The sequence below is a fragment of the Scyliorhinus canicula genome, chromosome 4, assembly GCF_902713615.1.
Source record: "Scyliorhinus canicula chromosome 4, sScyCan1.1, whole genome shotgun sequence".
Lineage (NCBI taxonomy): Eukaryota > Metazoa > Chordata > Chondrichthyes > Carcharhiniformes > Scyliorhinidae > Scyliorhinus > Scyliorhinus canicula.
Window position 1 is genome coordinate 14,037,088 of NC_052149.1, and position 23,369 is coordinate 14,060,456.

Here is a 23,369-nt window from a genome sequence, read left to right on the forward strand (position 1 = left end):
GGGTAGGTGGATCGGCCACGCTAAATTGCCCCTTGGCTTCATGCCAGCTTGTGGTGCAGTGGGTTGGTGCGGAGCTCCAGATTTTACCTGGCCTGCTTGGTGCAGCTTCATAGCCGTTTGATTTTTTTTTGGGGGGGGGGGGGGGGGGGTGTCAGGGTTTTGGGTGTGTTAAAAAAACATTGAGAAAGCTCTGTGTTAGGCCCGAACTCTGCAGGTCACTGCTGAGAATAGTATAAATGGGGGGTTTCCATAGGTGACCATGGAGTGTGTGGTCACACATTTGGTGGTTCCCGCTTGAGGTGGAATTTTCTGGTCCTTCCCCACCCAATTTGAAGGGTGCTTGCTGGCGAATGGTGCGTAAGCTCTGAAGGATTGCAATACGCCACTGGTTTGGGCCGGTTTATGTTCTACCAGGCAAGGAGTGTAAAAAATCAGAGACAGCAGCTTGACCGCGAGAATAATTGAGGCATCGTCGCCCACCCTGTGATATACTGAGCATCTCGTGAACCTTTTAAAAATGAAATGAAATGAAAATCGCTTATTGTCACGAGTAGGCTTCAATGAAGTTACTGTGAAAAGCCCCTAGTTGCCACATTCCGGCGCCTGTTGAACAACGAGTTCCAGTGGCAGAGGAAGGAGGCCTCAGAGAACCTGGCTAAGTGGTGGAGCCGCTTAGGGCGGCTATCAAGAGAGTGGAACAGAGGCTGGAGGCGCAGGACCTGGTACTCCAGAAGGTGGAGGAGTCGATGGGGGAGTACAAGGACCAGCTGGCCTCAACGGAAGCGGAGATGATGATGGTGCTGAAATGAAATGAAAATCGCTTATTGCCACGAGTAGGCTTCAAATGAAGTTACTGTGAAAAGCCCCTAGTCGCCACATTCCGGCGCCTGTTCGGGGAGGCTGGTACGGGAATTGAACCGTGCTGCTGGCTTGCCTTGGTCTCGAGAATCACTCCAGGAGACAGACTCTCTGGATCATGGGGATGCCTGAGGGGATCGAAGGAGTGTAGGCCACTAAATATGTGGCAAATATGGTGGAGAAGCTGATGGGGAGGGGATTTTTGACCATCCCCAAGAAGTCGATTGGGCGCATAGGACGCTGAGGAAGATGCCTACGGTGAGGGAGCCGCTGAGAGCGATGGTGGTGATGCTGCATTGTTTTCTCAATAAGAGAAAATCATGAAATGGGTAAGAAGTGCACCTGGAAGGGAAGTGAGCTGAGAATATACCAGTACGTGGCTGTGGAGTTGGACAAGCGGAGGGCTGGCTACAGCCGGATCAAGACTGTCCTCTAGAGATTGATTTCTTTGTATTGGATAAGGGCTGTTGGCGGGAGTGGTTGGTTTGGAGTATTTGGTGATCATGGTTTCTCACCACGTGCTGCACTGGGTGGCTCAGCAGCCGCAGTGGAGGCTGGATGTGGGATTGCTGGCGGGCAAGGGGGTCAGTCAGAGGGTGATGGCGGCCATTCGAAGTTGAATAATACAGGGGAGGTCACGGCCTCCACACTGTGGGAGGCAAGGAGGGCGATAGTAAGGGGGGGGGGGATTTATTTATTTTGATTGGGGCACATAGGGAGAGAGTGGAACAGGAACAGAGTCTGAGATTATGTTGAGGACATCCTGAGCAGGCAGCAGTGAGGGAGATTGGAAGGGTGAGGGATGAGAGAGGCACGGTGGTGTCGGAGCCAGAGATGGAGAACGGGGTCTTTGAGGCCTTCTATCGAAGGCTATATGAATCAGCAGAGCCCCCGACCGGGGAGGAGGGTATGAGAGAGTTCTTGGACGAGCTGGAGTTTCCAAGAGTGGAGGAGGAAACGGTGCTGAGATTGGGGGCCCAGATTGGGCTGAGGGAGGTGATGGACTGTGTAGGATCAATGCAGGCTGGGAGGCACCGCGCCATCTGAATCCCGAGATAATGTAAACTCACCTTGGCTGTGCTGCCCAGGTTTCTGTGTCATCTAACATGCCATCTAATTTCACTTTTAAATGTGGACGTAAAGTTGTTGGTGTTGCGGATAGAGAGTTGTGTGATGTGAGATAACCAGACGGGATTCATGAAGGGTCGACAGCTGTCGCCGAATGTACGCAGGCTGCTTAACATGGTGCCCTCTGAGGGGCACGAAATGGTGGTGGAAATGGACGCGGAGAAGACTTTTGACCAGGTTGTGTGGGCATATGTGTTATAAGTGTTGTGTCGGTTCGGGCAGGGTTTTGTGGATTGGGTTTGGCTGTTTTATAAGGTTCTGAAGGCAAGTGTCCGGAAAAATAGGATTAGTTTGGAGTACTTTGGTCTACACCTGGGGACGAGGCAGGGGTGCTTTTTTCTCCGGCGATAGAGCTGTTGGCACTGACGCGTTGGAGGGGGGGGGGGGGGGGGGGGGGGGGGGGGGGGGGGATTGAGCAGGGAGGGGTCTCTACACAGGGTCTCTTTGTATGCAGATGACTCCTGTTGTACATTTCCTGACCCGTTGAGAGTTTTGATTGGATCCTGGGGAGTTTGGCCGTTTCTCAGGATATAAATGAACATGGAGAAAAGAGAGGTGTTCCTGATAAATGCGAAGGAGTAGGGAGAGGAGGCTGGGGAGAGTTACCGTTCTGGAGGTGAGTTTGCATTGTCTCCGGATGCAGATGGCGCGGAGTTGGACCCAGCTGCACAAGTTGAACTTGGGGCGATTGGTGGCGGGTATGAAGGCAGACATCAAGAGGTGGGGTTGTGTTGCCCTTGTCTTTGGCAGGGCGTGTACAGTCAGCGGAAATGGCGATGCTGCCCAAGTTTCTGTTCATATTTCAGAACCTCCCCCTCTTTGTTCCCAAGTCATTTTTTGGAAAGGTGAATGGGATGATTTTGAGGTTTGTGTGGGCTGGGAAGGACCCGCGGGTGGGGAGGGGGTTTCTGGAAAGGGATTGATGAGGGGGGCTGGCTTTGCTGAACCTTTTGAATTACTACTGGGCAGCAAACATCGCAATGGTTAGGAAATGGGCGGTGGATGGAACGCTGTGTAGGGGGTCCTGTTTGAGCGCACTGTTGTTGATTCCCCTGCCATTATCGCTGGTCCGTTACTCCATGAGCCTGGTGGTGGTATCAGTGTTGATGGTTTGGAACCAGTGTAGCCAGCACTTCAGACTGGGAGGCCTGTCGCTATGGGCGCCGATATGTGACAACCAGAGGTTTGCTCCAGTGGGGCTGGACACAAGGTTCTGGGGGTGGCGGCAGGTGGGAATAGAGTCCTTCAGGGACTTGTTTATGGAAGGAAAGTTTCCAGGCCTGGAGGAGCTTGAGGAGGTGTCTCAGTTTTCGAAAGGAAACAGGTTCAGGTACCTGCAAGTGAGGGACTTTGTTAGAAAAGAGGTGGTGTCCTTTCCGGAGCTTCCATCTCTGATGCTGCAAGACAAGCTGCCCGAGGATGACACTGAGGGAGGGAGAGTGGCGGATATGTGGAGAGCTGATGGATAGGGAGGGCGCTCCTGTGGACGATAGGGGTGTGTGTGTAAGTGTGTGTGTGGGGGGGGAAGAAAGCATCACCACAGAGAGCATCCTGTCGGGTTGCATCACAGCCTGGTACGGCAACTGATCGGCCCAGGACCGCAAGAAAGTTCAGAGAGTCGTGAACACCGCCCAGTCCATCACACAAACCTGCCTCCCATACATTGACTCAATCTACACCTCCCACTGCCTGGGGAAAGCGAGCAGCATAATCAAAGACCCCTCCCACCCGGCTTACTCACTCTTCCAACTTCTTCCATCGGGCAGGAGATACAGAAGTCCGAGAACACGCACGAACAGACTCAAAAACAGCTTCTTCCCCACTGTCACCAGACTCCTAAATGACCCTCTCATTGACTGACCTCATTAACACTACACCCTGTATGCTTCATCCGATGCCGGTGCTTATGTAGTTACATTGTATACCTTGTGTTGCCCTATTATGTATTTTCTTGTATTCCGTTTCCTTTCCATGTACTTAATGATCTGTTGAGCTGCTCGCAGAAAAGTACTTTTCACTGTACCTCGGTACACGTGACAATAAACAAATCCAATCCAACCCAAGAGACCATGTGCATATGTTTTGCTGTGTCCAAGGTTGAGGGGGTTTTGGAAGGGGTTTTCAGATGTAATGTCCAAAATTCTGGGCGTAGGGGTGGCTCCGAGTCCCGAGGTCGCGATATTCGGAATGTCGGAAGATAAGGGAGTTCATGTGGGGAGAAAGGCTGATGTCTTGGCCTTTGGCTCCCAGATAGCCCAGAGATGGATTTTGTTGGGTTGGCGTGACTTGAAGCCACCTAAAGTTTAGTTTTGTTACCTGTTGCCCAAGGTTTGGCTTTTGTATTTTTGTTTCTACGGAAAATGCCTTCAATAAGAATATATATTTTTTTAAATAGAGTAAACGATGAGTTTAATCAGGAAATGCTTGCCAATCCCAAACTTGCCTTTTAAATTTCTAGAGATTGTAGGAAGGGGGAAGAAAAATCAGGAGCTTCAATATTGTGGATTCGAGGAAAGGGAGGTAGATTAAGAGAGCATGAGAAAATGAAGTTCAGCTGCTTGAGACTACTCTCCACTGTAAATGGAAGCTCTCTTCGAACTTTAACACGAGGCCATATTTTACATTTCTTTTTCTAAAATGGTATGTACTTTTTTTTTTTGAATAGGGTACTTGTCAGGACTGTAAAGTTGGAGGGCCCAATCTATGGGCATGTTTGGAGGTAAGGTGATAAACAATCCGTGATTGCATTACATTCTGAGTGACGCTAAAAGGTTTTCGTCCTAATTTCTGGGCTGTTTTCCCTTTGCTGACAGAATGGGTGTTCCTACGTTGGGTGTGGAGAGTCCCATTCCGATCACAGCACCATTCATTCCCAGGTAGGCATTAATTTTGCTTTTACAAATGATGAAGAAAGTTATGTATTTATACACTTGCCTTTCACAACCTCGGGGATCCCAAAGATCCTTGCAGCCAATTAGAACTCTGATTGAAATGCAGTTGCTCTTGCAAACGTGGCAACCAATTTGTGCACAGCTAGCTCTCTCAAATAGATGTGATAAACGATAAGTTAATACAAATATTGACCAAGACACCAGGAAAGCCTCCGTTGCTTTCTCTGAAATCGTGGCACAGGATTTTCATATTCACCCCAGAGGGCAGATGGAGCAAAAAATAAATGGATTGTCAGTTTTTGGAAAACACTAACAAACGTTTAGTTGCCTGGACCCCAAGCTCTGGGATGCCCCCCCTCAACCTCTCAATCCCTCTAACTTGCTTCCCTCTTTTAAGACGCTCCGTAAAACCTGCTTCATTGACCAAGAGTTTGATGATCATATCTCCTTATGTGTCTGTCTCGTACTCCTTTTTTCCTTGTGTTCCTGTGAAGCAACTTGGGACGGTTCATTCTATTAAAGGTGCTATATTTTTTTAAAAAGCACGTCCTCCCCGTGTGTGCGTGGGTTTCCTCCGGGTGCTCCGGTTTCCTCCCACAGTCCAAAGATGTGCGGGTTAGGTGGATTGGCCATGCTAAGTTGCCCGTAGTGTCCTAAAAAAACCCAAAAAAAAAAAAAAAAAAAAAGTAGGGTTAAGGGGGTGTTGTTGGGTTACGGGTATAGGGTGGATACGTGGGTTTGAGTAGGGTGATCATTGCTCGGCACAACATCGAGGGCCGAAGGGCCTGTTCTGTGCTGTACTGTTCTATGTTCTATGGATCTCTCATTCCCTCTTGCAGCTCCTTATTGTGCTCATCTCCCTTCTTCAACCTTGTTAAATGTCTTTTGACAATTTATAATCAACGAGAGCTGGCATTTATATAGGGTCTCTAATGTAGCAAAACACCTTTATAGGTGCTTTACGAGATTGCCATCACACAAAATACTGTGAATTGTACTCCCTATCATGGCTTCCCCATCACAACTTTCATCTCTCTTACTATAAAGCAGCCTATCTTCCAACCTCTGGAACGCAACAAGATGAGGGATCTGCCAGTATTGAGGAGGATTTCAATACAGAGCTGACAAAGCTCGATGTGATCGTGGCCACTTTTTCTAAAAAGCATTTCGAATACCCGCAATTTATTTTTCTGGATGCTATGATTGGCAGACTAAAAGGCAGTCAAATTATTGAATGCGAATACCTAGGAAGTTTCCATTCTGCCACTTAGAGCAACACAGTTTGCTGTTGAACTGAGATGACGCAGGCGAATCATTCTGATTTTTCTCCTCTCCTTGCCCAGAGGGTGGTGATTGTTCCTGGATTATAGGTCTGCCATGCCCACTGATTGCTGATTATCGCCCCCCAGTGGATCATCTTTGACCATCAGCTGGCCTTCTGATGACCCGGGATGGTGGAAAACAGGGTGGGGTATCTCTCTTCACCTATAAAGTAGCATTAAGAACATAGAACATACAGTGCAGCAGGAGGCCGTTCGGCCCATCGAATCTGCACCGACCCACTTAAGCCCTCACTTCTGCCCTATCCTTGTAACCCAATAACCCCTCCCAACCTTTTTGGTTCCTAAGGGCAATTTATCATGGCCAATCCACCTAACCTGCACATCTTTGGACTGTGGGAGGAAACCGGAGCACCCGGAGGAAACCCGCGCACACACTCGGAGAACGTGCAGACTCCACACAGACAGTGACCCAGCGGGGAATCGAACCTGGGACCCTTGGCTGTGAAGCCACAGTGCTATCCACTTGTGCTGCCCACCAGCATTATTACACATGGGGGCAGCATGGTAGCACAGTGGTTAGCACCGTTGTTTCACAGCTCCAAGGATCCCAGGTTCGATTCCCCGCTGGGTCACTGCCTGTGTGGAATCTGCACGTTCTCCCCGTGTCTGCGTGCATTTCCTCCAGGTGCTCCGGTTTTCTCCCACAAGTCTCGAAAGACGTGCTTGTTAGGTGAATTGGACATTATGGATTCTCCCTCGGTGTACCTGAACAGGCGCCGGAATGTGGTGACTCGGGGATTTTCACAGTAACTTCATTGCAGTGTTAATGTAAGCCTACTTGTGACAATAAAGATTATTATTATTCACAGACTCCCACGAAGACTGTCCTTTTTGCGGCCTTGTGGAATCCGTGGACCATGCATCTATAGGCTGTAATAGAGTGTTAATTGCAGTGTTAATGTAAACCTACTTGTGACAATAAAGATTATTATTATTAATAATCTAACTGGTCAAATCAAATTCCATGCATCTTGCAAGTTTTTTTGAATTTCTTTTCAAGCTGGTGTGTTTGAGGAGGGGGGTGGGGTGGTGTGGGGTGGGTATTGCAATTGAATAAATTCAATTCCGATGGTGTGGCTATAATGAACACGGGAATTGTTTTTTTTCCTTCTAATCTACCGCCGATTTGTGGTGGTTCAATCTATTCCAATTGGATGTAATTTGGTGATGGAGCAGTCGCTCTCGCTGGTTCTTTTAGTATTTCTATTAAAAGGAGTGGTCTCTCAATAATATTAAGGCAGCGTTGGAAGGCCCTTGGGTGCAAGAGGGAGCAGATTGCGGAGCCGAGTCTGACCCTGCCATTATCTGTCAGTCAGCTCACTTTCCAGCAGGGGTCTTCGTCGCCCTTCAGACGCGGGGACTTGGTTGATGAATTTTTTTCACGTTGGCTGCAGTTCGCCTTGTGAAGGATTCTGATATTTTGGCTGTGGAGTTACCCAGCCCGAGCCCGGTATTTGATTTCTTTTTTTCCTCCCTTTTTGAAAAGCTCCCTCTATCCTCAGCTGAACGGCATTTTTGCTATTTTCACTGAGATGAGGTGGAAGGAAATGTCTGATCAAATCTTTATTTCAAGTGAAGCCCATTTGGAGGCACTTTGAACACTCGTGCCGCCCACCCCCAGGCAAGTTAAGTCCTGACTATATTTATCAAGATTTCTACAAGTCAGTGACACAGGACTGTTGAGGCTTTCAAGCCACCCCGGACATACTCTCTTCCACCTTCTTCCGTCAGGAAAAAGATACCAAAGTTTGAGGTCACGTACCAACCGACTCGAGAACAGCTTCTTCCCTACTGCCATCAGAGTTTTGAATGGACCAATCTCGTATTAAGTTGATCTTCTCTCTACACTTTGCTATAACTGTAACATTATATTCTGCAGTCTCTCCTTCCTTCCCTATGTACGGTAGGCATTGTCTGTACAGCATGCAAGAAACAATACTTTTCACTGTATACTAATACATGTGACAATAATAAATCCAATCAAAAGCTAGAGGATGTATCTATCAATGGTCCGTGTCTCTCCCCCCCCCCCCCCCCCCCCCCCCCCCCCCCCCCCCCCCCCCCGCCCCCGCCCGTGCAAGTTAAGCTGGCGGCAGTTGGGTAATTTCTGCACAGGCCTCCTCTTTCCTTGGCACATGGAGACTTGCGTTAACTTCTGGACAGCATATCTGGGGAGGCTGGTTAGTGTCAAACAATAAGGATGGCAACCTGTTTATGTAAAGCACGTTGCGCCATCTTGTGGGACATTAGTGCTACTGCTGCAATGGGAGCAAATAAGGGCAAGGAGTGGCCAGGAGCAGTGGATGGGAGTGAATTCAGGCACTAACTTGGGAAGGGAGAGCTCCTGTTTTGCATGTACAGATCTGTTGTGCAGCGAGCTCTACCAGTATTTGGCCAAACTCATTTTGCTACTGATTTTTTTTTTTACTGGGTGCGATTATTTAAAAGGCAGCATTTGGCCTTGGAGTTTATTTGGGATCTGATTTTTTTTTCTTGTGAATTAAATGTGGACCGTGCTTTCCTAGGACACTAGGCACAATCTAACTGTTAACCTGACTACCTTGAGAGTCTGGTGCTACGCATGTGGAAAAGAAGTGTTTTTGGAACGAAAGCTTGGACCTCCACCAACAGCGCAACGTGGAAGATCACCACAGCTCCACGGACGCCAGGTAGGACTCCATTCAAATAATACCACAGATGTGACAGAGCCATGTACGGCTGATTTTGAACATTACGGCAGATGTATGAACACCCAGGTGAAAGAATAGATAGGATTCTTGTTAAATGTTACGTCAGGGGGTATTCACTCCAAGTACTAATTCCTGTTTTACTCTGTTTTTAACTATTTCTCACAGGTGAAACTCTGAATCTGACATATTTGCCTCCTGGGTATTTGGTAGTGCGGCATGATCACACAGTGGTTAGCACTGTTGCTTCACAGCTCCAGGGTCCCAGGTTCGATTCCCGGCTTGGGTCACTGTCTGTGCGGAGTCTGCACGTTCACCCCGTGTCTGCGTGCATTTCCTCCGGGTGCTCCGGTTTCCTCCCACAAGTCCCAAAAGATATGCTTGTTGGGTGAATTGGACATTCTGAATTCTCCCTCAGTGTACCCGAACAGGCGCCGGAGTGTGGCGACTAGGGGCTTTTCACCATAATTTCATTGCGGTGTGAATGTAAGCCTACTTGTGACAATAATAAAGATTATTATGGAGGCCAGGGGAGATGTAAACGTATTTCACAAATATAAACTTGTCTCAGACTCTTCCTGCCGAGGTTAAAGCTACCTTTAGAAGATTATTAAGATGGAAAGCCTGCTGCCTGTGTATTGGGTACTTTTCCAGGATTAAATTTATTCTTGCGTGGGACAACGCTGATGAGGCCACATCCTTAGTTGCTCTGTGATGCAGGTAGTAACAATGACATGCGGTATAAAGTTGCTCGTTTCATTTGTGTGCCCCATCGTTTACGACTTGTTGATCATTAACTTCTTATGCACTTTGCTGTGCATAAGTTGTCCTTGACTTTGCTTATGTCCTTCTGTGTGTTTCGTATTCCAGGATTCCCCTACTTGTGACCAGATACTGAAGGCACCTATTACTATAATGGGACCTGATCTAGATGCAGAATATGATGAAATAAAGACACGAGGTCTGACGTTCAAAGTTGCTGCTTTTGTGATATGTTCCTTGTATGGTTAGCACTGTTGCTTCACAGCGCCAGGGTCTCTGGTTCAATTCCCGCTTGGGCCACTGTCTGTGCGGAGTCTGCACGTTCTCCCTGTGTCTGCGTGGGTTTCCTCCTGGTGCTCCGGTTTCCTCCCACAAGTCCCGGAAGACGTGCTTGTTGGGTGAATTTGACATTCTGAATTCTCCCACCGTGTACCCGAACAGGCGCCGGTGTGTGGCGACGAGGGGATTTCCACCGTAACTTCATTGCAGTGTTAATATAGGCCGACTTCTGACGGTAATAATCTTTATTGTCACAAGTAGACTTACATTAACACTGCAATGAAGATACTGTGAAAAGCCCCTAGTCGCCACATTCCGGTGCCTGTTCGGGTACACGGAGGGCCTCGAGCTCTGCATCCGCGAACCTTGGTGCCCTCCTTACAGCAATCTTGTTGGCTGGGATGGGGGGGGGAAGGAAGAGAGAATTGTTTATGTGCGGCTGCAACATGTCAGCCTTTGAGTGTCAATCATGGACCCGGCAAATCCCGCCCCATTTCTCATTGGAATTGATTGTGTTCCACGTGCTGCCGGTGCTAGCCCCTTAACGGCAGCGGAATCGCTCCAGGTGCGGCACTGGTTTTTCTGTCGGAAAAGTCCACGGAATCTCCGTTGGCGTCAACACTTAGTCTCAGGAATGGAGAATCTCGCCCCCAGTCTCCCAAATGGAGAATCCAGCCCTTCCTCTGAAATGACCCTTGATTTGGGAAGGGAAGCCATATTTTGTGCGAAAAGAAATGAGCAATCACAGGGAAACAGTGCAGAATAGTCTATAAGTAACAATCTACTCATGCGACAACAGCAAAAAAAGTTGCCTTGAAAAGGGTATGGATTTTGAACTTGCTCGTGTTGTCTTTCTAGGTCTAACTGGATTGAAAAACATTGGAAATACTTGTTATTTGAATGCTGCTCTTCAAGCTCTTTCTAACTGGTGAGACAGGTTTTGCCTTAGAACCCTGACAAATTTCATGTTTGGCTCCTCTTCCAACGTGAATATTATAGAATGCACATGTCGAGAATTTACTCAGCGTTTTTCCTAAGTCGCGCTTTACTTTATGGTCATTTGTTTGTGTACAATCTCCGCTGCTCCCCTTAGTTGCTGAAGGTCAAAGACTAACTGAGTCATAAAGAACTGGCTGTTTATCGCTTCAATCCCAGCCTGCTGTGCAAGCTGTTTTCAGTAGGAACCGCTATGAGGTGCTACATTTTGGGCTTTCACGAACCTGTGAAAGAGAAAGCCACATGGGATCACCGCTCCTGGTGTATTTGAATATCTGGTGCGAGCACGGTCAGGCTCAGCTGTAATTTTTTGTGTTACTCAAACCTCTGTCCCAGTTCACCCCTAAATAAAACAACCTCCTGCATGACTTCAGGATAACCATTGACAATGGAACTTCAACACTTTCGGAAGATGATGGGAAGGTTTAGAAAGGATTTTTCTATTCTGCAATTCATTGCCCCATTTAAAATGTCACCTTAATTATTTTGGTACCTCTAAACTATTAATGGTGTCGTTCCTTGGTTGGGGGAGAGGGGAGTATTAATTGTGAGGTCTCTTAGGGGGAAAGTAATTGCCCAAATCATGACATTTCAATCAGTTTTCTAATTTGTTCTTGGGCTATGGGTGTTAATGGCATGGCAGTGTTTATTTGCAATCGGTAGCACAGTGGTTAACATTGTTGCTTCACAGAGCCAGGGTCCCAGGTTCAATTCCCGGCTTGGATCACTGTCTGTGTGGAGTTTGCATGTTCTCCCCGTGTCTACGTGGGTTTTCTCCGGATGCTCCAGTTTCCTCCCACAAGTCCCGAAAGACGTGCTGTTAGGTGATTTGGACACTCTGAATTCTCCCTCAGTATACCCGAACAGGCGCCGGAATATGGCGACTAGGGGCTTTTCACAGTAACTTCATTGCAGTGTTAATGTAAGCCTACTAGTGACAGTAATAAAGATTATTATTAGTTGCCCCTCAGGAGATGAACTTGTGTGGGGTGCTCCCATAGAGACATTGGGTAAGGAGGATGAGCGATTTTAACCCAGCGACAATACAGAATTTGCCATTTAGAGGGGACAATGAAAGTAATAATGTTGCCATGATATTGCTACTCTTGACCTTGTCTGTGGCGGGAGTCATGGGATTGGGAAGCATCGTTGACTGGATGCAAACTGAGGCTTTCCTGGTGAAGATCATTTGTAAAGAATGCCTTCTTTCTTTTCTCCTCAGCCCCCCCTTGACTCTCTTTTTCCTTGAATGTGGTGGCTTGGTGCAAACAGATAAGAAGCCGGCTCTGTCAAAAAGTTACCAGAAGCTGATGGCAGAGATATGGCACAAGAATCGGTAAGCCACACGACACTTGCTACCGCACCCACATTTAATAGTACATCCCTGAATTAGTGGATTGTCTTGGAGCACCTTTAAACAGGGAGAGGAGGAGGGTACTGGGCAAGTTGGAAAATATATGGTCATATAAAAGGCTTTTTAAAAATTGCCTTCTAAAGGAAAGAGTGAAGTAGTTTGGAAAGAGGGTTCCAAAGTGATCTCCAATGCTGGTAATGAACTGTAACTTACAGGATGTGGCCGTATTGCTGGAGCAGATCAGGACACTAAGTGCTGAAAGAACTGTAGAAAGTTGGATGCTTTCCTCAGCTGCACATGTAGTTACTGCAGTTTATAAATATAAAGTTAACTGACCAAATCAAAAAAATTAGTAGTTGCCTATTTCGGCCAAAAATCAACGAACCATTGTGCTTGCATTAAATTCTGTCTTTAAAGTGACCAGCTCTAGTGTCTTAAGCACTCCATTTATTTGCGAAAGGGTGTGCTTACGCACTGGTTTGCATCTCATTAATGACAAAGGTTCAGTCAGCGAACTGGCACATAATCAATTGGTTCCGAGAAACATCCTGGTTATATTGTATGGATAAAATGCACATGAAAACTAATGCATGTTTATTAAAATATATTTATAATTAACAAAAATAACGCTTGGTGCACAGAATCGATACATTCCAACCAGTGAGAAAGTGTCCAAGGGACGGACCTGCCGTTTGCAGTTAACTAGAAAGGTTAAAGAAAGTATCAAACTTGAAGAAAAAGCATATAATTGTGCAAAGGCGGGTGGCAGGTCAGAAGATCGGACCGCATATATGGAACAGCAAAGGCTGACTAAAATATTAGTAAGGAGAGGAAATTGGTGCACGTGAGAAAGCTAGCTAGGAATCTTTTATAAATATTTTTAAAAGAAACAAGTTAACAAAGTGAGTGTTGGCCCTACGGAAAGTGTTTCTGGAGAATTGATGGCGGAAAACAGGGAAATGGCAGATGAATTTAACAGGCATTTTGCGTCAGCCTTCATTCTGGAGGATACAAGTGACATCCCAGAAGCAGGAAATGGAAGGGAGGGAGAAACTCTGGTAAATTAAGATCATCAGAGAAGTGGTACTGAGTAAATTGTTGGAACTATGGGCTGATAAAGAGGTCAGATGCTGATGGACTTCACCTTTGGGTCTTGGAAAGAAGTGTCCAGTGAGATGGTTGATGAATGGGTTTGCTTTTCTAAAGTTGCCTAGATTCGGGGAATGTCCCAAGATCATAGGGCAGAGTCAACATGTTTCTGTAAAAGGGAAATCGTGTTTAACCAACTTATTGGTGTTCTTTGAGGAAGTAACCTATGGCCTGGATAAAGGGAACCAGGTGGATGCACTGTACTTAGATTTCCAGAAGACATTTGATAAAGTGCCACTTCAAGGGTTATTGAAGAAAATAAAAGCTCATGTTATAGGTGGTAACGTATTGGCATGGATAGAGGTTGAGCTGGCTAACAGGAAGGAGAGAGTAAGTATAAATGGGTCTTTTTCAGGTTGGCAAAATGTGATGAGTGGTGTGCACAAAGATCAGTGCTAGGACCTCCACTGTTTACAATTATTTTTTTTAAATAAATTTAAAGTACCAAATTCATATTCCAATTAAGGGGCAATTTAGCCTGGCCAATCCACCTACCCTGCACATCTTTGGGTTGTGGGGGCGAAACCCATGCAAACATGGGGAGAATGTGTAAACTCCACACGGACAGTGACCCAGAGCCGGGATCGAACCTGAGACCTCAGCGCCATGAGGCAGCAGGGCTAACCCACTGCGCCACCGTGCTGCCCCTGTTTACAATTATTTTAATGATTTGGATGAAGGAATGGTTGCCAGATTTGCTTATGACACAAAGATAGGTAGGAAAGTAAATTGTAAAGCGAACATGAGGAGGCTACAAGAATATATAAATAGATTAAATGAGTGGGCAAGGATCTGGCAACTGGAGTATATTGTAGGAAAATGTGAAATTGTCCATTTTGGCAGGAAGAATAAAAAGAATAAAAAAGAAGCTCATTATCTAAATGGTGCGAGATTACAGAGCTCCGGTCCAGAGGGATCTGGGTGTTCTAGTGCATGAATCACAGGGAGAATAAGTAATTAGGAAAGCTAATAAAATTATAATTTATTGCAAGGGGAATTGAATACAAAAGTAGAGAGGTTATACTTCAGTTGTACAGGGGATTGGTGAGACCACATCCAAGAATATTGGTCACTCGGGGTGGCGCAGTGGTTAGCACTGCTGCCTCACGGCGCTGAGGACCCAGGTTCAATCCCGGCCCCGGGTCACTGACCATGGGGATATTCTTCCCATGTCTGCGTGAGTCTCACCTCCAAAACGCAAAGATGTGCAGGGCAGGTGGATTGGCCATGCTAAATTGCCCCTTAATTGGATTTTTTGTTTTAAAAGAATATTGGTCACTTTATTTAAGGAAAGATGTAAATGCGTTGGAAGCGGTTCAGAGAAGGTTTACCAAACTAATACCTGGAATGGGTGAATTGTCTTATGAGGGAAAAGTTGGATAGGCTAGGCTTGCATCCGCTGGAATTCAGAAGAGTAATAGACAGCTTAATTGAAACATGGAGGGGATGTTGCTTGTGGGAAAGTCCAGAAATAGGAGTCGCTGTTTAAAATTAAGGGGTCACCGATTTAAAACTGAGATGAGGTGAATTTCTTTCTCTTGAGGGTTGAGAATCTTTGCAACTCTCTTCCTCAAAGGTGGTGGAAGCAGTCATTGAATATTTTTAAGGCAGAGGTGAATAGACTTTTAGTAGGCAAAGAGGTGATGGGTTATTGGGGATAGGAGGGATGCAGATTTGAAGTTACTATCAGATTGGCCATACTCAGGGCAGCATGGTGGTGCAGTGGGTTAGCACTGCTGCCTCAGAACGCCGAGGTCCCAGGTCCGATCCCAGCTCTGGGTCACTGTCCGTTTGGAGTTTGCACATTCTCCCTGTGTTTACGTGGGTTTCACCCCCACAACCCAAACATGTGCCCCTTTATTGGAAAAAAACAATTGGGTATTCTAAGTTTATTTTTAAAAAAAAGACCAGTCATGCTCAACTGGCAGAGCAGACTCGAGGGGCTGAATGGCCTAATCCACCTCAATTATATGTACTGGCGAATAACTTGTTTCCAAATGATAGGCTCTACCCTTCCAGTATCCTTATGACCACAGTCAGGGTGAGGTTGGCACGAAACCTGTGGTCAAGGCCCATCTGTAAGTCGGTTCATTTAGGGAGCTGCGGAAGCTGATGTGGAACATGAGTATTACTAACAAACAGACGTGTTGTTAAAGCTTTTCGTCTTGCACTCATCAATGCAGATGCAAGAATGCCATATTTTAAAGGGTGCAACAATTTATGCTGTATGAGAAATGGGTGCCTATTGATTTGCAAGTTGACTCTGGTTGAAGCATTGCCATGGCAAATGCACCAGGGAACTGTTGTTCCCCCATGCTTTTTTATAATTCCAAAAAGGTGCAATGCTTGCACATGTTCCCATTCTGCCTGGAAAACACAGGTCCTTGTGTATGAATATATGTAGCTTCCATCAAACATAAGTGAGCCAAATTGCGAACCCTGCTGGTCATCTTAAATTGGTTGTTAATGGATTATTCGGCAAGTTCTGTCCGTGCGGGATCACATCTAAATGTTAGACACTATATTCTGAATTTTGCAAACATGGGCTGGTTGAGTATGGTCAGTACTCATCATAATAGCCTTCAGCTATTTGCAATGATGTAAACTAACCATTGTTTTATGACCTTTCTCCAGTCCCAGCTACGTGGTGCCTACAAGTCTGTTCCAGGGAATTAAAACTGTGAATCCAATGTTTCGGGGATATTCTCAGCAGGTGAGAGTCTCTCACTGGCGAATATTTTTGCTGTGAATTTGTTCAATTACAAGCTCATAATATATTTAACCTGTTTGAAAGTGAAAAGAAAAAAAATCTAGGACAAAGTACCAAACTTGGGTTCAGAGATGGCACAGTGGTTAGCACTGCTGCCTCACAGTGCCAGGGTCACTGTCTGTGTGGAGTGTGCACGTTCTCCCCGTGTCTGCGTGGGTTTCCCCCGGGTGCTCCGGTTTCCTCCCACAGTCCAAAGATGTGCAGGTTAGGTGGATCGGCCACGCTATAATTGCCCTTTAGTGTCCAGAGATGTGTAGGTTAAGTTAAGGGGTTATTGGGATGGAGTGGGAGAATGGATTTGGGTAGCTCCTACACCAGGTTGGCGCAGACATGATTGGCCGACTGGCCTCCTGCAGTGTAGGATTCTGAGACCAGGAAGGAAGGTCCAAAATTCTGTTTGTCTTAATCAGGTGATCAAACGGTCAGCTAAATCCAGTTTGAGTTCACTGCCCCACCGCCCGAACGTCACTCTCTAATGTCGCCCAAAACCGTTGCGGTTTAGTGTACCATTATCTCCACTTTTCTCAAAGCGGCTGTGCAGAATGTAACTCCGTAACTCTGCCGCTTTGCACTGAAGCTTCACCGTTTACATTTATTACATTCGGCCCTGGTCACTTTGGTCTTGGTCACTTTCACAAATGGTCACATTCTCCTTTTGATGCTGAAATCTTTCTGTTTGAGGTACCAGTGATTTTGTAAAGTTGTGAGCACAGCTGCACTGAGTGCCGACTGTTTCGAAGTTTGACTCCACATTAGTATCAGGCTAGTACGGGTGACCATGTTGGTGTGGTTTCTTTTACATGGCAGATGGATTTGACGTACAATTGAGCACGTTACTGAAGGGGGCTATATTGGTTGTCAGAATTGAAAATGTTCAATTACAGCCCATGCAGCAACTTGGCTTGTATTCCCTTCAGTAGAGGGGATTGATGGGGATAGCCTTATCAAGGTGTTTAAAATGTTAAATAAATTCAATAAGGTGGATACACAGAAACTATTGTCTCTATTAGGGGAAGTGGAAAATATTATTAAAATTACAGGTAGGCCATTCAGGAGGGAGATTGGGAAATGCGTTTTCACACAAATATAACACAAGGCATAGGACCAGGAGTAGACCAATGGGCCTGTCGAGCCTGCTCCACCATTCAAACGATCACGGCTGGCCTTGGGCTTCATCTCCACTTTCCCTCCCACTAGCCATATTCCTTGATTCCCCGGGACACCAAAAATCCACCTATCCCAGCCTTGAATATAGTCAGCGATGGAGCATCCATAAACCTCCTGGGGTGGAGAATTCCAAAGATTCACAACCCTTTGAGTGATGTAATTGCTCCTCATCTCACTCCTAAATAATCGTTGCTTTAAACTAAGGGGGCTGGTTTAGCACAGTGTTCTAAACAGCTGGCTTGTAATGCAGAACAAGGTCAGCAGCGCGGGTTCAATTCCCGTACCAACCTCCCCGAACAGGCGCCGGAATGTGGCGACTCGGGACTTTTCACAGTAACTTCATTGAAGCCTACTTGTGACAATAAGCGATTATTATTGTTACAGACTGTTGCTCCGTGTTTTAGATTCCCGGATCAACGGAAACAACGCCCATCCTATCAAGACCCTTCAGAATCTTGCATGTTTCAATGAAATCACCTCTCATTCTTCTAAACCCCAGAGAATGTAGGTCCAATTTACTAAGCCTCTCAACAGGGACCAAATTAGTACCACCTCCAATGCAACTATATCACTCCTCAGATATGGAGACCAAAATGACATGCACTATTCCAGATGTGGTCTCGCTAAAACCAGGTAAAGCAAAGTATAAATCTGGGACACTTGTTACCAACATGCTGGGGCAATTGCATCGATAAATTTTTATTCGGTTGAGGGTATCAGATACGGATCAAAGGTGGTAAGTGGAGTTGGGGTGTAGAGGTCCAGTAAATAATGCATGGAAGTGACTGGCTGGTTTGAGTGTCGAGTCATTTTTATTGCACGGTGCTGTAGAGACTAGCAGGTTCTCCAGAGGTAGCTGTCCATGGTAACGGTTTTTGTTACTATTACATGCCAGAAATTCAAGATTTGAAGCTATTGGGAGGTTGAAGTCCTGTGGGACCTATTTGACCCTTTTGAGGCAATAAATTGAGAGGGGGAACTAGAATTGTATATAACTTATTGAGATATGATGGTCTGAATGTGCCATCTGAAAGGGCATATTTAATAGTAACTTTCAAAAGAGAACTGTTTTTTTTAAAAGGAGAAATCTGCATGGCTAGGCAAAAGAGGAGGAGAGGGAAGTGAGACTAATTATGTAATTCTTTAATAGAGCAGTCACCAGCATGATGGACCTAATGACTTTCTGTGCTGTAAAATTCTCTGAACAGCAATGATCTAATTGATTGGCTGAGCAGGTTCAAGGGAGATAAATGACTTAATGCTGTTACTTTGTTCTTGTATGAAAAATCTGTGGCAGTTAGCTTTATGTGTGCCCCCCCCGCCCCTCCCCCCGCCCAAAGAAAAAACCTTGGGGCAGCACGGTGGCCTAGTGGTTAGCATAGCTGCCTCACGGCGTGAGGTCCCAGGTTCGATCCCGGCTCTGGGACACTGTCCGTGTGGAGTTTGCACGTTCTCCCCGTGTCTGCGTGGGTTTCGCCCCCACAACCCAAAAATGCGCAGAGTAGGTGGATTGGCCACACTAAATTGCCCCTTGGAAAAAATAATTGGGTAATCTAAATTTATTTTAAAAAACCTTGATCTTAGGATTGTTCAGGTTCAGTTTATTTTTGGCAGATCTGGAGTCCATAAAGTAAAATGTGTCGATGGTTTATCCCATTGAAGGTTAACAATTTAAATTGTCTGTGATTTGGAAAAAATAGAACAAGTCACTTTTGTACCAACGCATCTTACCGCAGACAGAAAATGTTGGAAATCCCCCGGGGAACATGTTCAGATATCTGCAGGTAAAGGCATTTGCTAGGCGGCAGGTGGAGGGATTCCCTTCGCTTCCCGCGAGGGGGGTGAGCGACAGGGTGCTTTCGGGGGTCTGGGTCGGAGAGGGGAAGATATCTGATATCTACAAGGTTATGCAGGAGGCGGAGGAGGCGTCAGTAGAGGAGCTGAAAGCTAAGTGGGAGGGGGAACTGGGGGAACAGATCGAAGACGGGACATGGGCTGATGCCCTGGAGAGGGTTAATTCTTCCTCCTCGTGTGCGCGGCTTAGCCTCATCCAATTCAAGGTGCTGCACCGGGCCCACGTGACTGGGACAAGGATGAGTAGGTTCTTTGGGGGTGAAGACAGGTGTGTCAGGTGCTCGGGGAGTCCAGCGAACCATGCCCATATGTTCTGGGCATGCCCGGCGCTGGAGGAGTTCTGGAAGGGGGTGGCGAGGACAGTGTCGAGGGTGGTGGGATCCAGGGTTAAGCCAGGATGGGGACTCGCGATTTTTGGGGTTGGGGTGGAGCTGGGAGTGCAGGAGGCGAAAGAGGCCGGTGTGCTGGCCTTTGCGTCCCTAGTAGCCCGGCGAAGGATCTTGCTACAATGGAAGGATGCGAGGCCCCCAAGCGTGGAGACCTGGATCAATGACATGGCGGGTTTTATTAAGCTAGAGAAGGTCAAATTCACCCTGAGAGGGTCGGTACAAGGGTTCTTTAGGCGGTTGCAACCTTTTCTCGACTTTCTGGCTCAACGATAGGGTACGGGGACAGTAGCAGCAGCAACCCGGGGGGGGGGGGGAGAGGGAAAAGGTGGTGGGAGGGTGGGAGGGAGGGAGGGGAGGGTGGGAGGGAGGGAGGGGGGGGGGGGGGGGAAGAGGGAAAAGGTGGTGGGAGGGACGGGGGGGGGAAGAGGGAAAAGGTGGGGGGGGGAAGAGAGGGAAAAGGTGGGGGGGGGAAGAGAGGGAAAAGGTGGGGGGGCGGACGATGACTATGTTTGTTTATTTAATTTAAATTTATTTTGAAGTCCTTTTGTTGTTCATTGGGGTTGGGGGGGTGGGGGATGGGATACATGCGTCGATACGGTCTGGGGGTGGTACGGTTATTATGGGTTATTTTGTTGCATTTCATTGTTTGTCGTTATGTTTTATATTTTCTGTAAAAAATTCCAATAAAAATGATATTTAAAAAAAAAAAGAAAATGTTGGAAATACTCAGCAGGTTAGGAGGAGTGTGTGTTCAGATCGAAGACCTTTCATCGCGATTTCTATTGGAAATAGCCATTTCAAGATACTATAGAATTTACAGTGCAGAAGGAGGCCATTCGGCCCATCGAGTCTGCACCGGCTCTTGGAACAAGCACCCTACCCAAGTTCAACACCTCCACGCTATCCCCATAGCCCAGTAATCCCACCCAACACTAAGGGCAATTTTGGACACTTAAGGACAATTTATCATGGCCAATCCACCTAACCTGCACATCTTTGGACTGTGGGAAGAAACCGGAGCACCCAGAGGAAACCCACACGTACACGGGGAGGATGTGCAGACTCCGCACAGAGTGACCCAAGCCGGAATCGAACCTGGGACCCTGGAGCTGTGAAGCAATTGTGCTATCCACAATGCTACCGTGCTGCCCAAAATCGGTTATTGACAGTTACTGTGAAAAGCCCCTAGTCGCCACATTCCGGCGCCTGTCCGGGGTGGCTGGTACGGGAATCGAATCATGCTGCTGGCCTGCTTGGTCTGCTTTAAAAGCCAGCCATTTAGCCCAGTGACTGTGATGGGACAGTCAGAGTGCAGATACAAAGCAGATAACCGGGGTATTGTATACATTGTGAAAATATCCTATTTTCCTGTTGTGCAAACCAGCCCCCCTCTATGTCGTAGACTTGAGCAATAGTTCTGACCTGCTGAAAGTTAAGGCGCTGTTATTTCTCTTTTCCAGGATGCGCAGGAGTTTTTGCGCTGTTTGATGGATCAGCTTCATGAGGAGTTGAAGGAACAAGTTATAGAACATGTTGAAGATTCCCTCTGTGTGACCATGGAAGAGCAAATGGAAGAGGAAAACATGTCGGACAATGAATTTCAGTCTTGTGATTCATGTGCTGGCAGCGACAAGGCTGATCCTGAGACCAACTCTAAGATGCCAACAGAAGACTGCACGGAGGCAGAGATGCTGGTGCACGAAGAAATAAAGAACCGTGTGTCAGCTAAAAGCTGGCAACGAGAGAGGAGCCTGCTTCATAAGCTTTATAGGCCCACCTCCAGAGATGATTTGGATAAAGACATGGATACTTCACCAGGTGCTGATCAAATGGTAGACTGTGATGGGACAGTCAAAGTGCAGATACAAAGCAGGTTACCAGGTAACCGGGGTATTGTATACATTGTGAAAATATCCTATTTTCCTCTTTGTGCAAAGCAGTTCTTAATCTTTCGTTTAAAGTTGGATAATCCTGCCATTCAAAACCAGAGGATTCCTGATTCAAAAATGATTGATGACTAGAGTTTGTGGTTTCAATTGTTTGGTATTTATCTTGTTGACCAAAGTTGAGCCTTTGTCTAGTAGAGGAATGCTTTTAAACATTCTGTTCAAGTGTGCTAACTCAAGAGGTGTAGAAAATGGTAAGGGGGGCTGGGAATGACTTGAAGACACAGGCAGGTGGCAGCTGCAGTTTAATGGAACCGAGGGCATTAGCCTTCTTTGGAATGAAAAGAAGGATTGGGAATGTACCACCAGCAGAGAAATACTGTAGGTAATGTAAGAACAATGGTTTAAGTATCTAATATTCTGCAAGTGCAAGTAGGGACACATATACCATAGCACAAGCCAATAGCAATTTATTTAGAAATGGGTACAATTTTTTAAAATGTTAAATGCAAGCAAAATCTCAGGCCAGAGTATCATGTGCTCTCTATAGAAATGACATTGTATTTTAGGATGTGTTTGCAGTGTAGAGACACCAAGATGATGCATGGGATAGGAAAACAATAGGCATTAGAAACTTGAGATCCTGGGACTATTTCTACTGGAGAAGGTTGAAATGAGATTTACTGAAGAGCTTTGGTAGTAAATGAGGAAAAATTGTTTCCTCCTGATGAATTGATAGCGAGGAGTCATCAATTTAAATTGTCGTCAAAAGCGAGCGGCACAGTGGTTAGCACTGCTGCCTCACAGCGCAAGGGCCCCGGGCCTTGGGTCACTGTCTGTGTGGAGTTTGCACACTCCATGTGTTCTCCCCGTGTTTGCGTGGGTTTCCTCCGGGTGCTCCGGATTCCTCCAACGGTCCAAAGATGTGCAGGTTAGATGAATTGGCCATGTTAAATTGCCCCCAAGTGTACAAAGGTTAGGTGGGGTTACGGGGTTAGGGTGGGGGAGTGGGCCAAGGCTGGATGCCCTTTCAGAAGGTCGGTGCAGATCAGATGGGCCGAATTGCCTCCTGCACTGTACGGATTCTAAAAGGAGAATTTTCTTTCGATTAGGGTATCTGAGCATTTTTAGAATATTTGGGCCAAAGAGTAGTACACCTTTATAAAGAAAAGATGGTTAAAAGGAGGGATAGACTCAGGGCCGTGGGGCGAGAGCAGGGCAGTGGAATTAGTTTTGATTTCCTCTGGCTGAATAACTACTCTCTGCTACTAATATCCATTCGTCAACAGTGAATGACCGGTGATTGCTGGTAACGGGTGAAAATTAGATTAAATCTGACTTTGAGTCATATTTGGCCCGAGAGAGCTTCCGACTACACATCAGCGTCTTTATGAAGACTGCCTTTTTCTATTTTGCAAAGTCGCTTGGCTGCCCTCCTGTCTCAGTTCACCTGCTGCTGAAACCCTCCTCCAAGTCTTTACTGCGTTTTAGACTTGACTATTCCGATGCCCTCCTGGCTGGCCTCCCATGTTCTACCCTCCACAAATTTGAGGTCACCCGGAGTTCTGCGACTCACACCCTTCCTTGCAGCAAGTGCCATTAACCCACCTTCCCTGTGCTTGCTGGTCTGTATTGGCTCACACTCATACAACCATAGAATTTGCAATGCAGAAGGAGGCCATTTGGCCCAATGAGTCTGCACCAGCTCTTGGAAAGAGCACCCTACCCAAGCCCACACCTCCACCCTTATCCCCGTAACCCCACCCATCCTTTTTGGACACTAAGGGCAATTTATCATGGCCAATCCACCTAAACTGCACATCTTTGGACTGTGGGAGGAAACCGGAGCACCTGGA

At 46.7% G+C, this 23,369-nt stretch overlaps 1 protein-coding gene across 5 annotated transcripts in view; it reads left to right on the forward strand.

Moving 5' to 3' along the window:
• usp33 (ubiquitin specific peptidase 33) overlaps nucleotides 1–23,369 on the forward strand; it is a 79,552-nt gene that overhangs the window by 13,157 nt on the left and 43,026 nt on the right. For 4 of the 5 annotated variants that reach the window (XM_038793751.1, XM_038793749.1, XM_038793748.1 and 1 more), the window contains 8 exons: nucleotides 4,652–4,705; nucleotides 4,800–4,862; nucleotides 8,746–8,889; nucleotides 9,778–9,868; nucleotides 10,807–10,876; nucleotides 12,167–12,280; nucleotides 16,082–16,160; nucleotides 21,088–21,508. In XM_038793751.1, the coding sequence (XP_038649679.1) occupies nucleotides 4,652–4,705; nucleotides 4,800–4,862; nucleotides 8,746–8,889; nucleotides 9,778–9,868; nucleotides 10,807–10,876; nucleotides 12,167–12,280; nucleotides 16,082–16,160; nucleotides 21,088–21,508 (1,036 nt within the window). The remainder of the gene's footprint in view (nucleotides 1–4,651; nucleotides 4,706–4,799; nucleotides 4,863–8,745; nucleotides 8,890–9,777; nucleotides 9,869–10,806; nucleotides 10,877–12,166; nucleotides 12,281–16,081; nucleotides 16,161–21,087; nucleotides 21,509–23,369) is intronic. The other variant, XM_038793752.1, reaches the window with a different exon arrangement.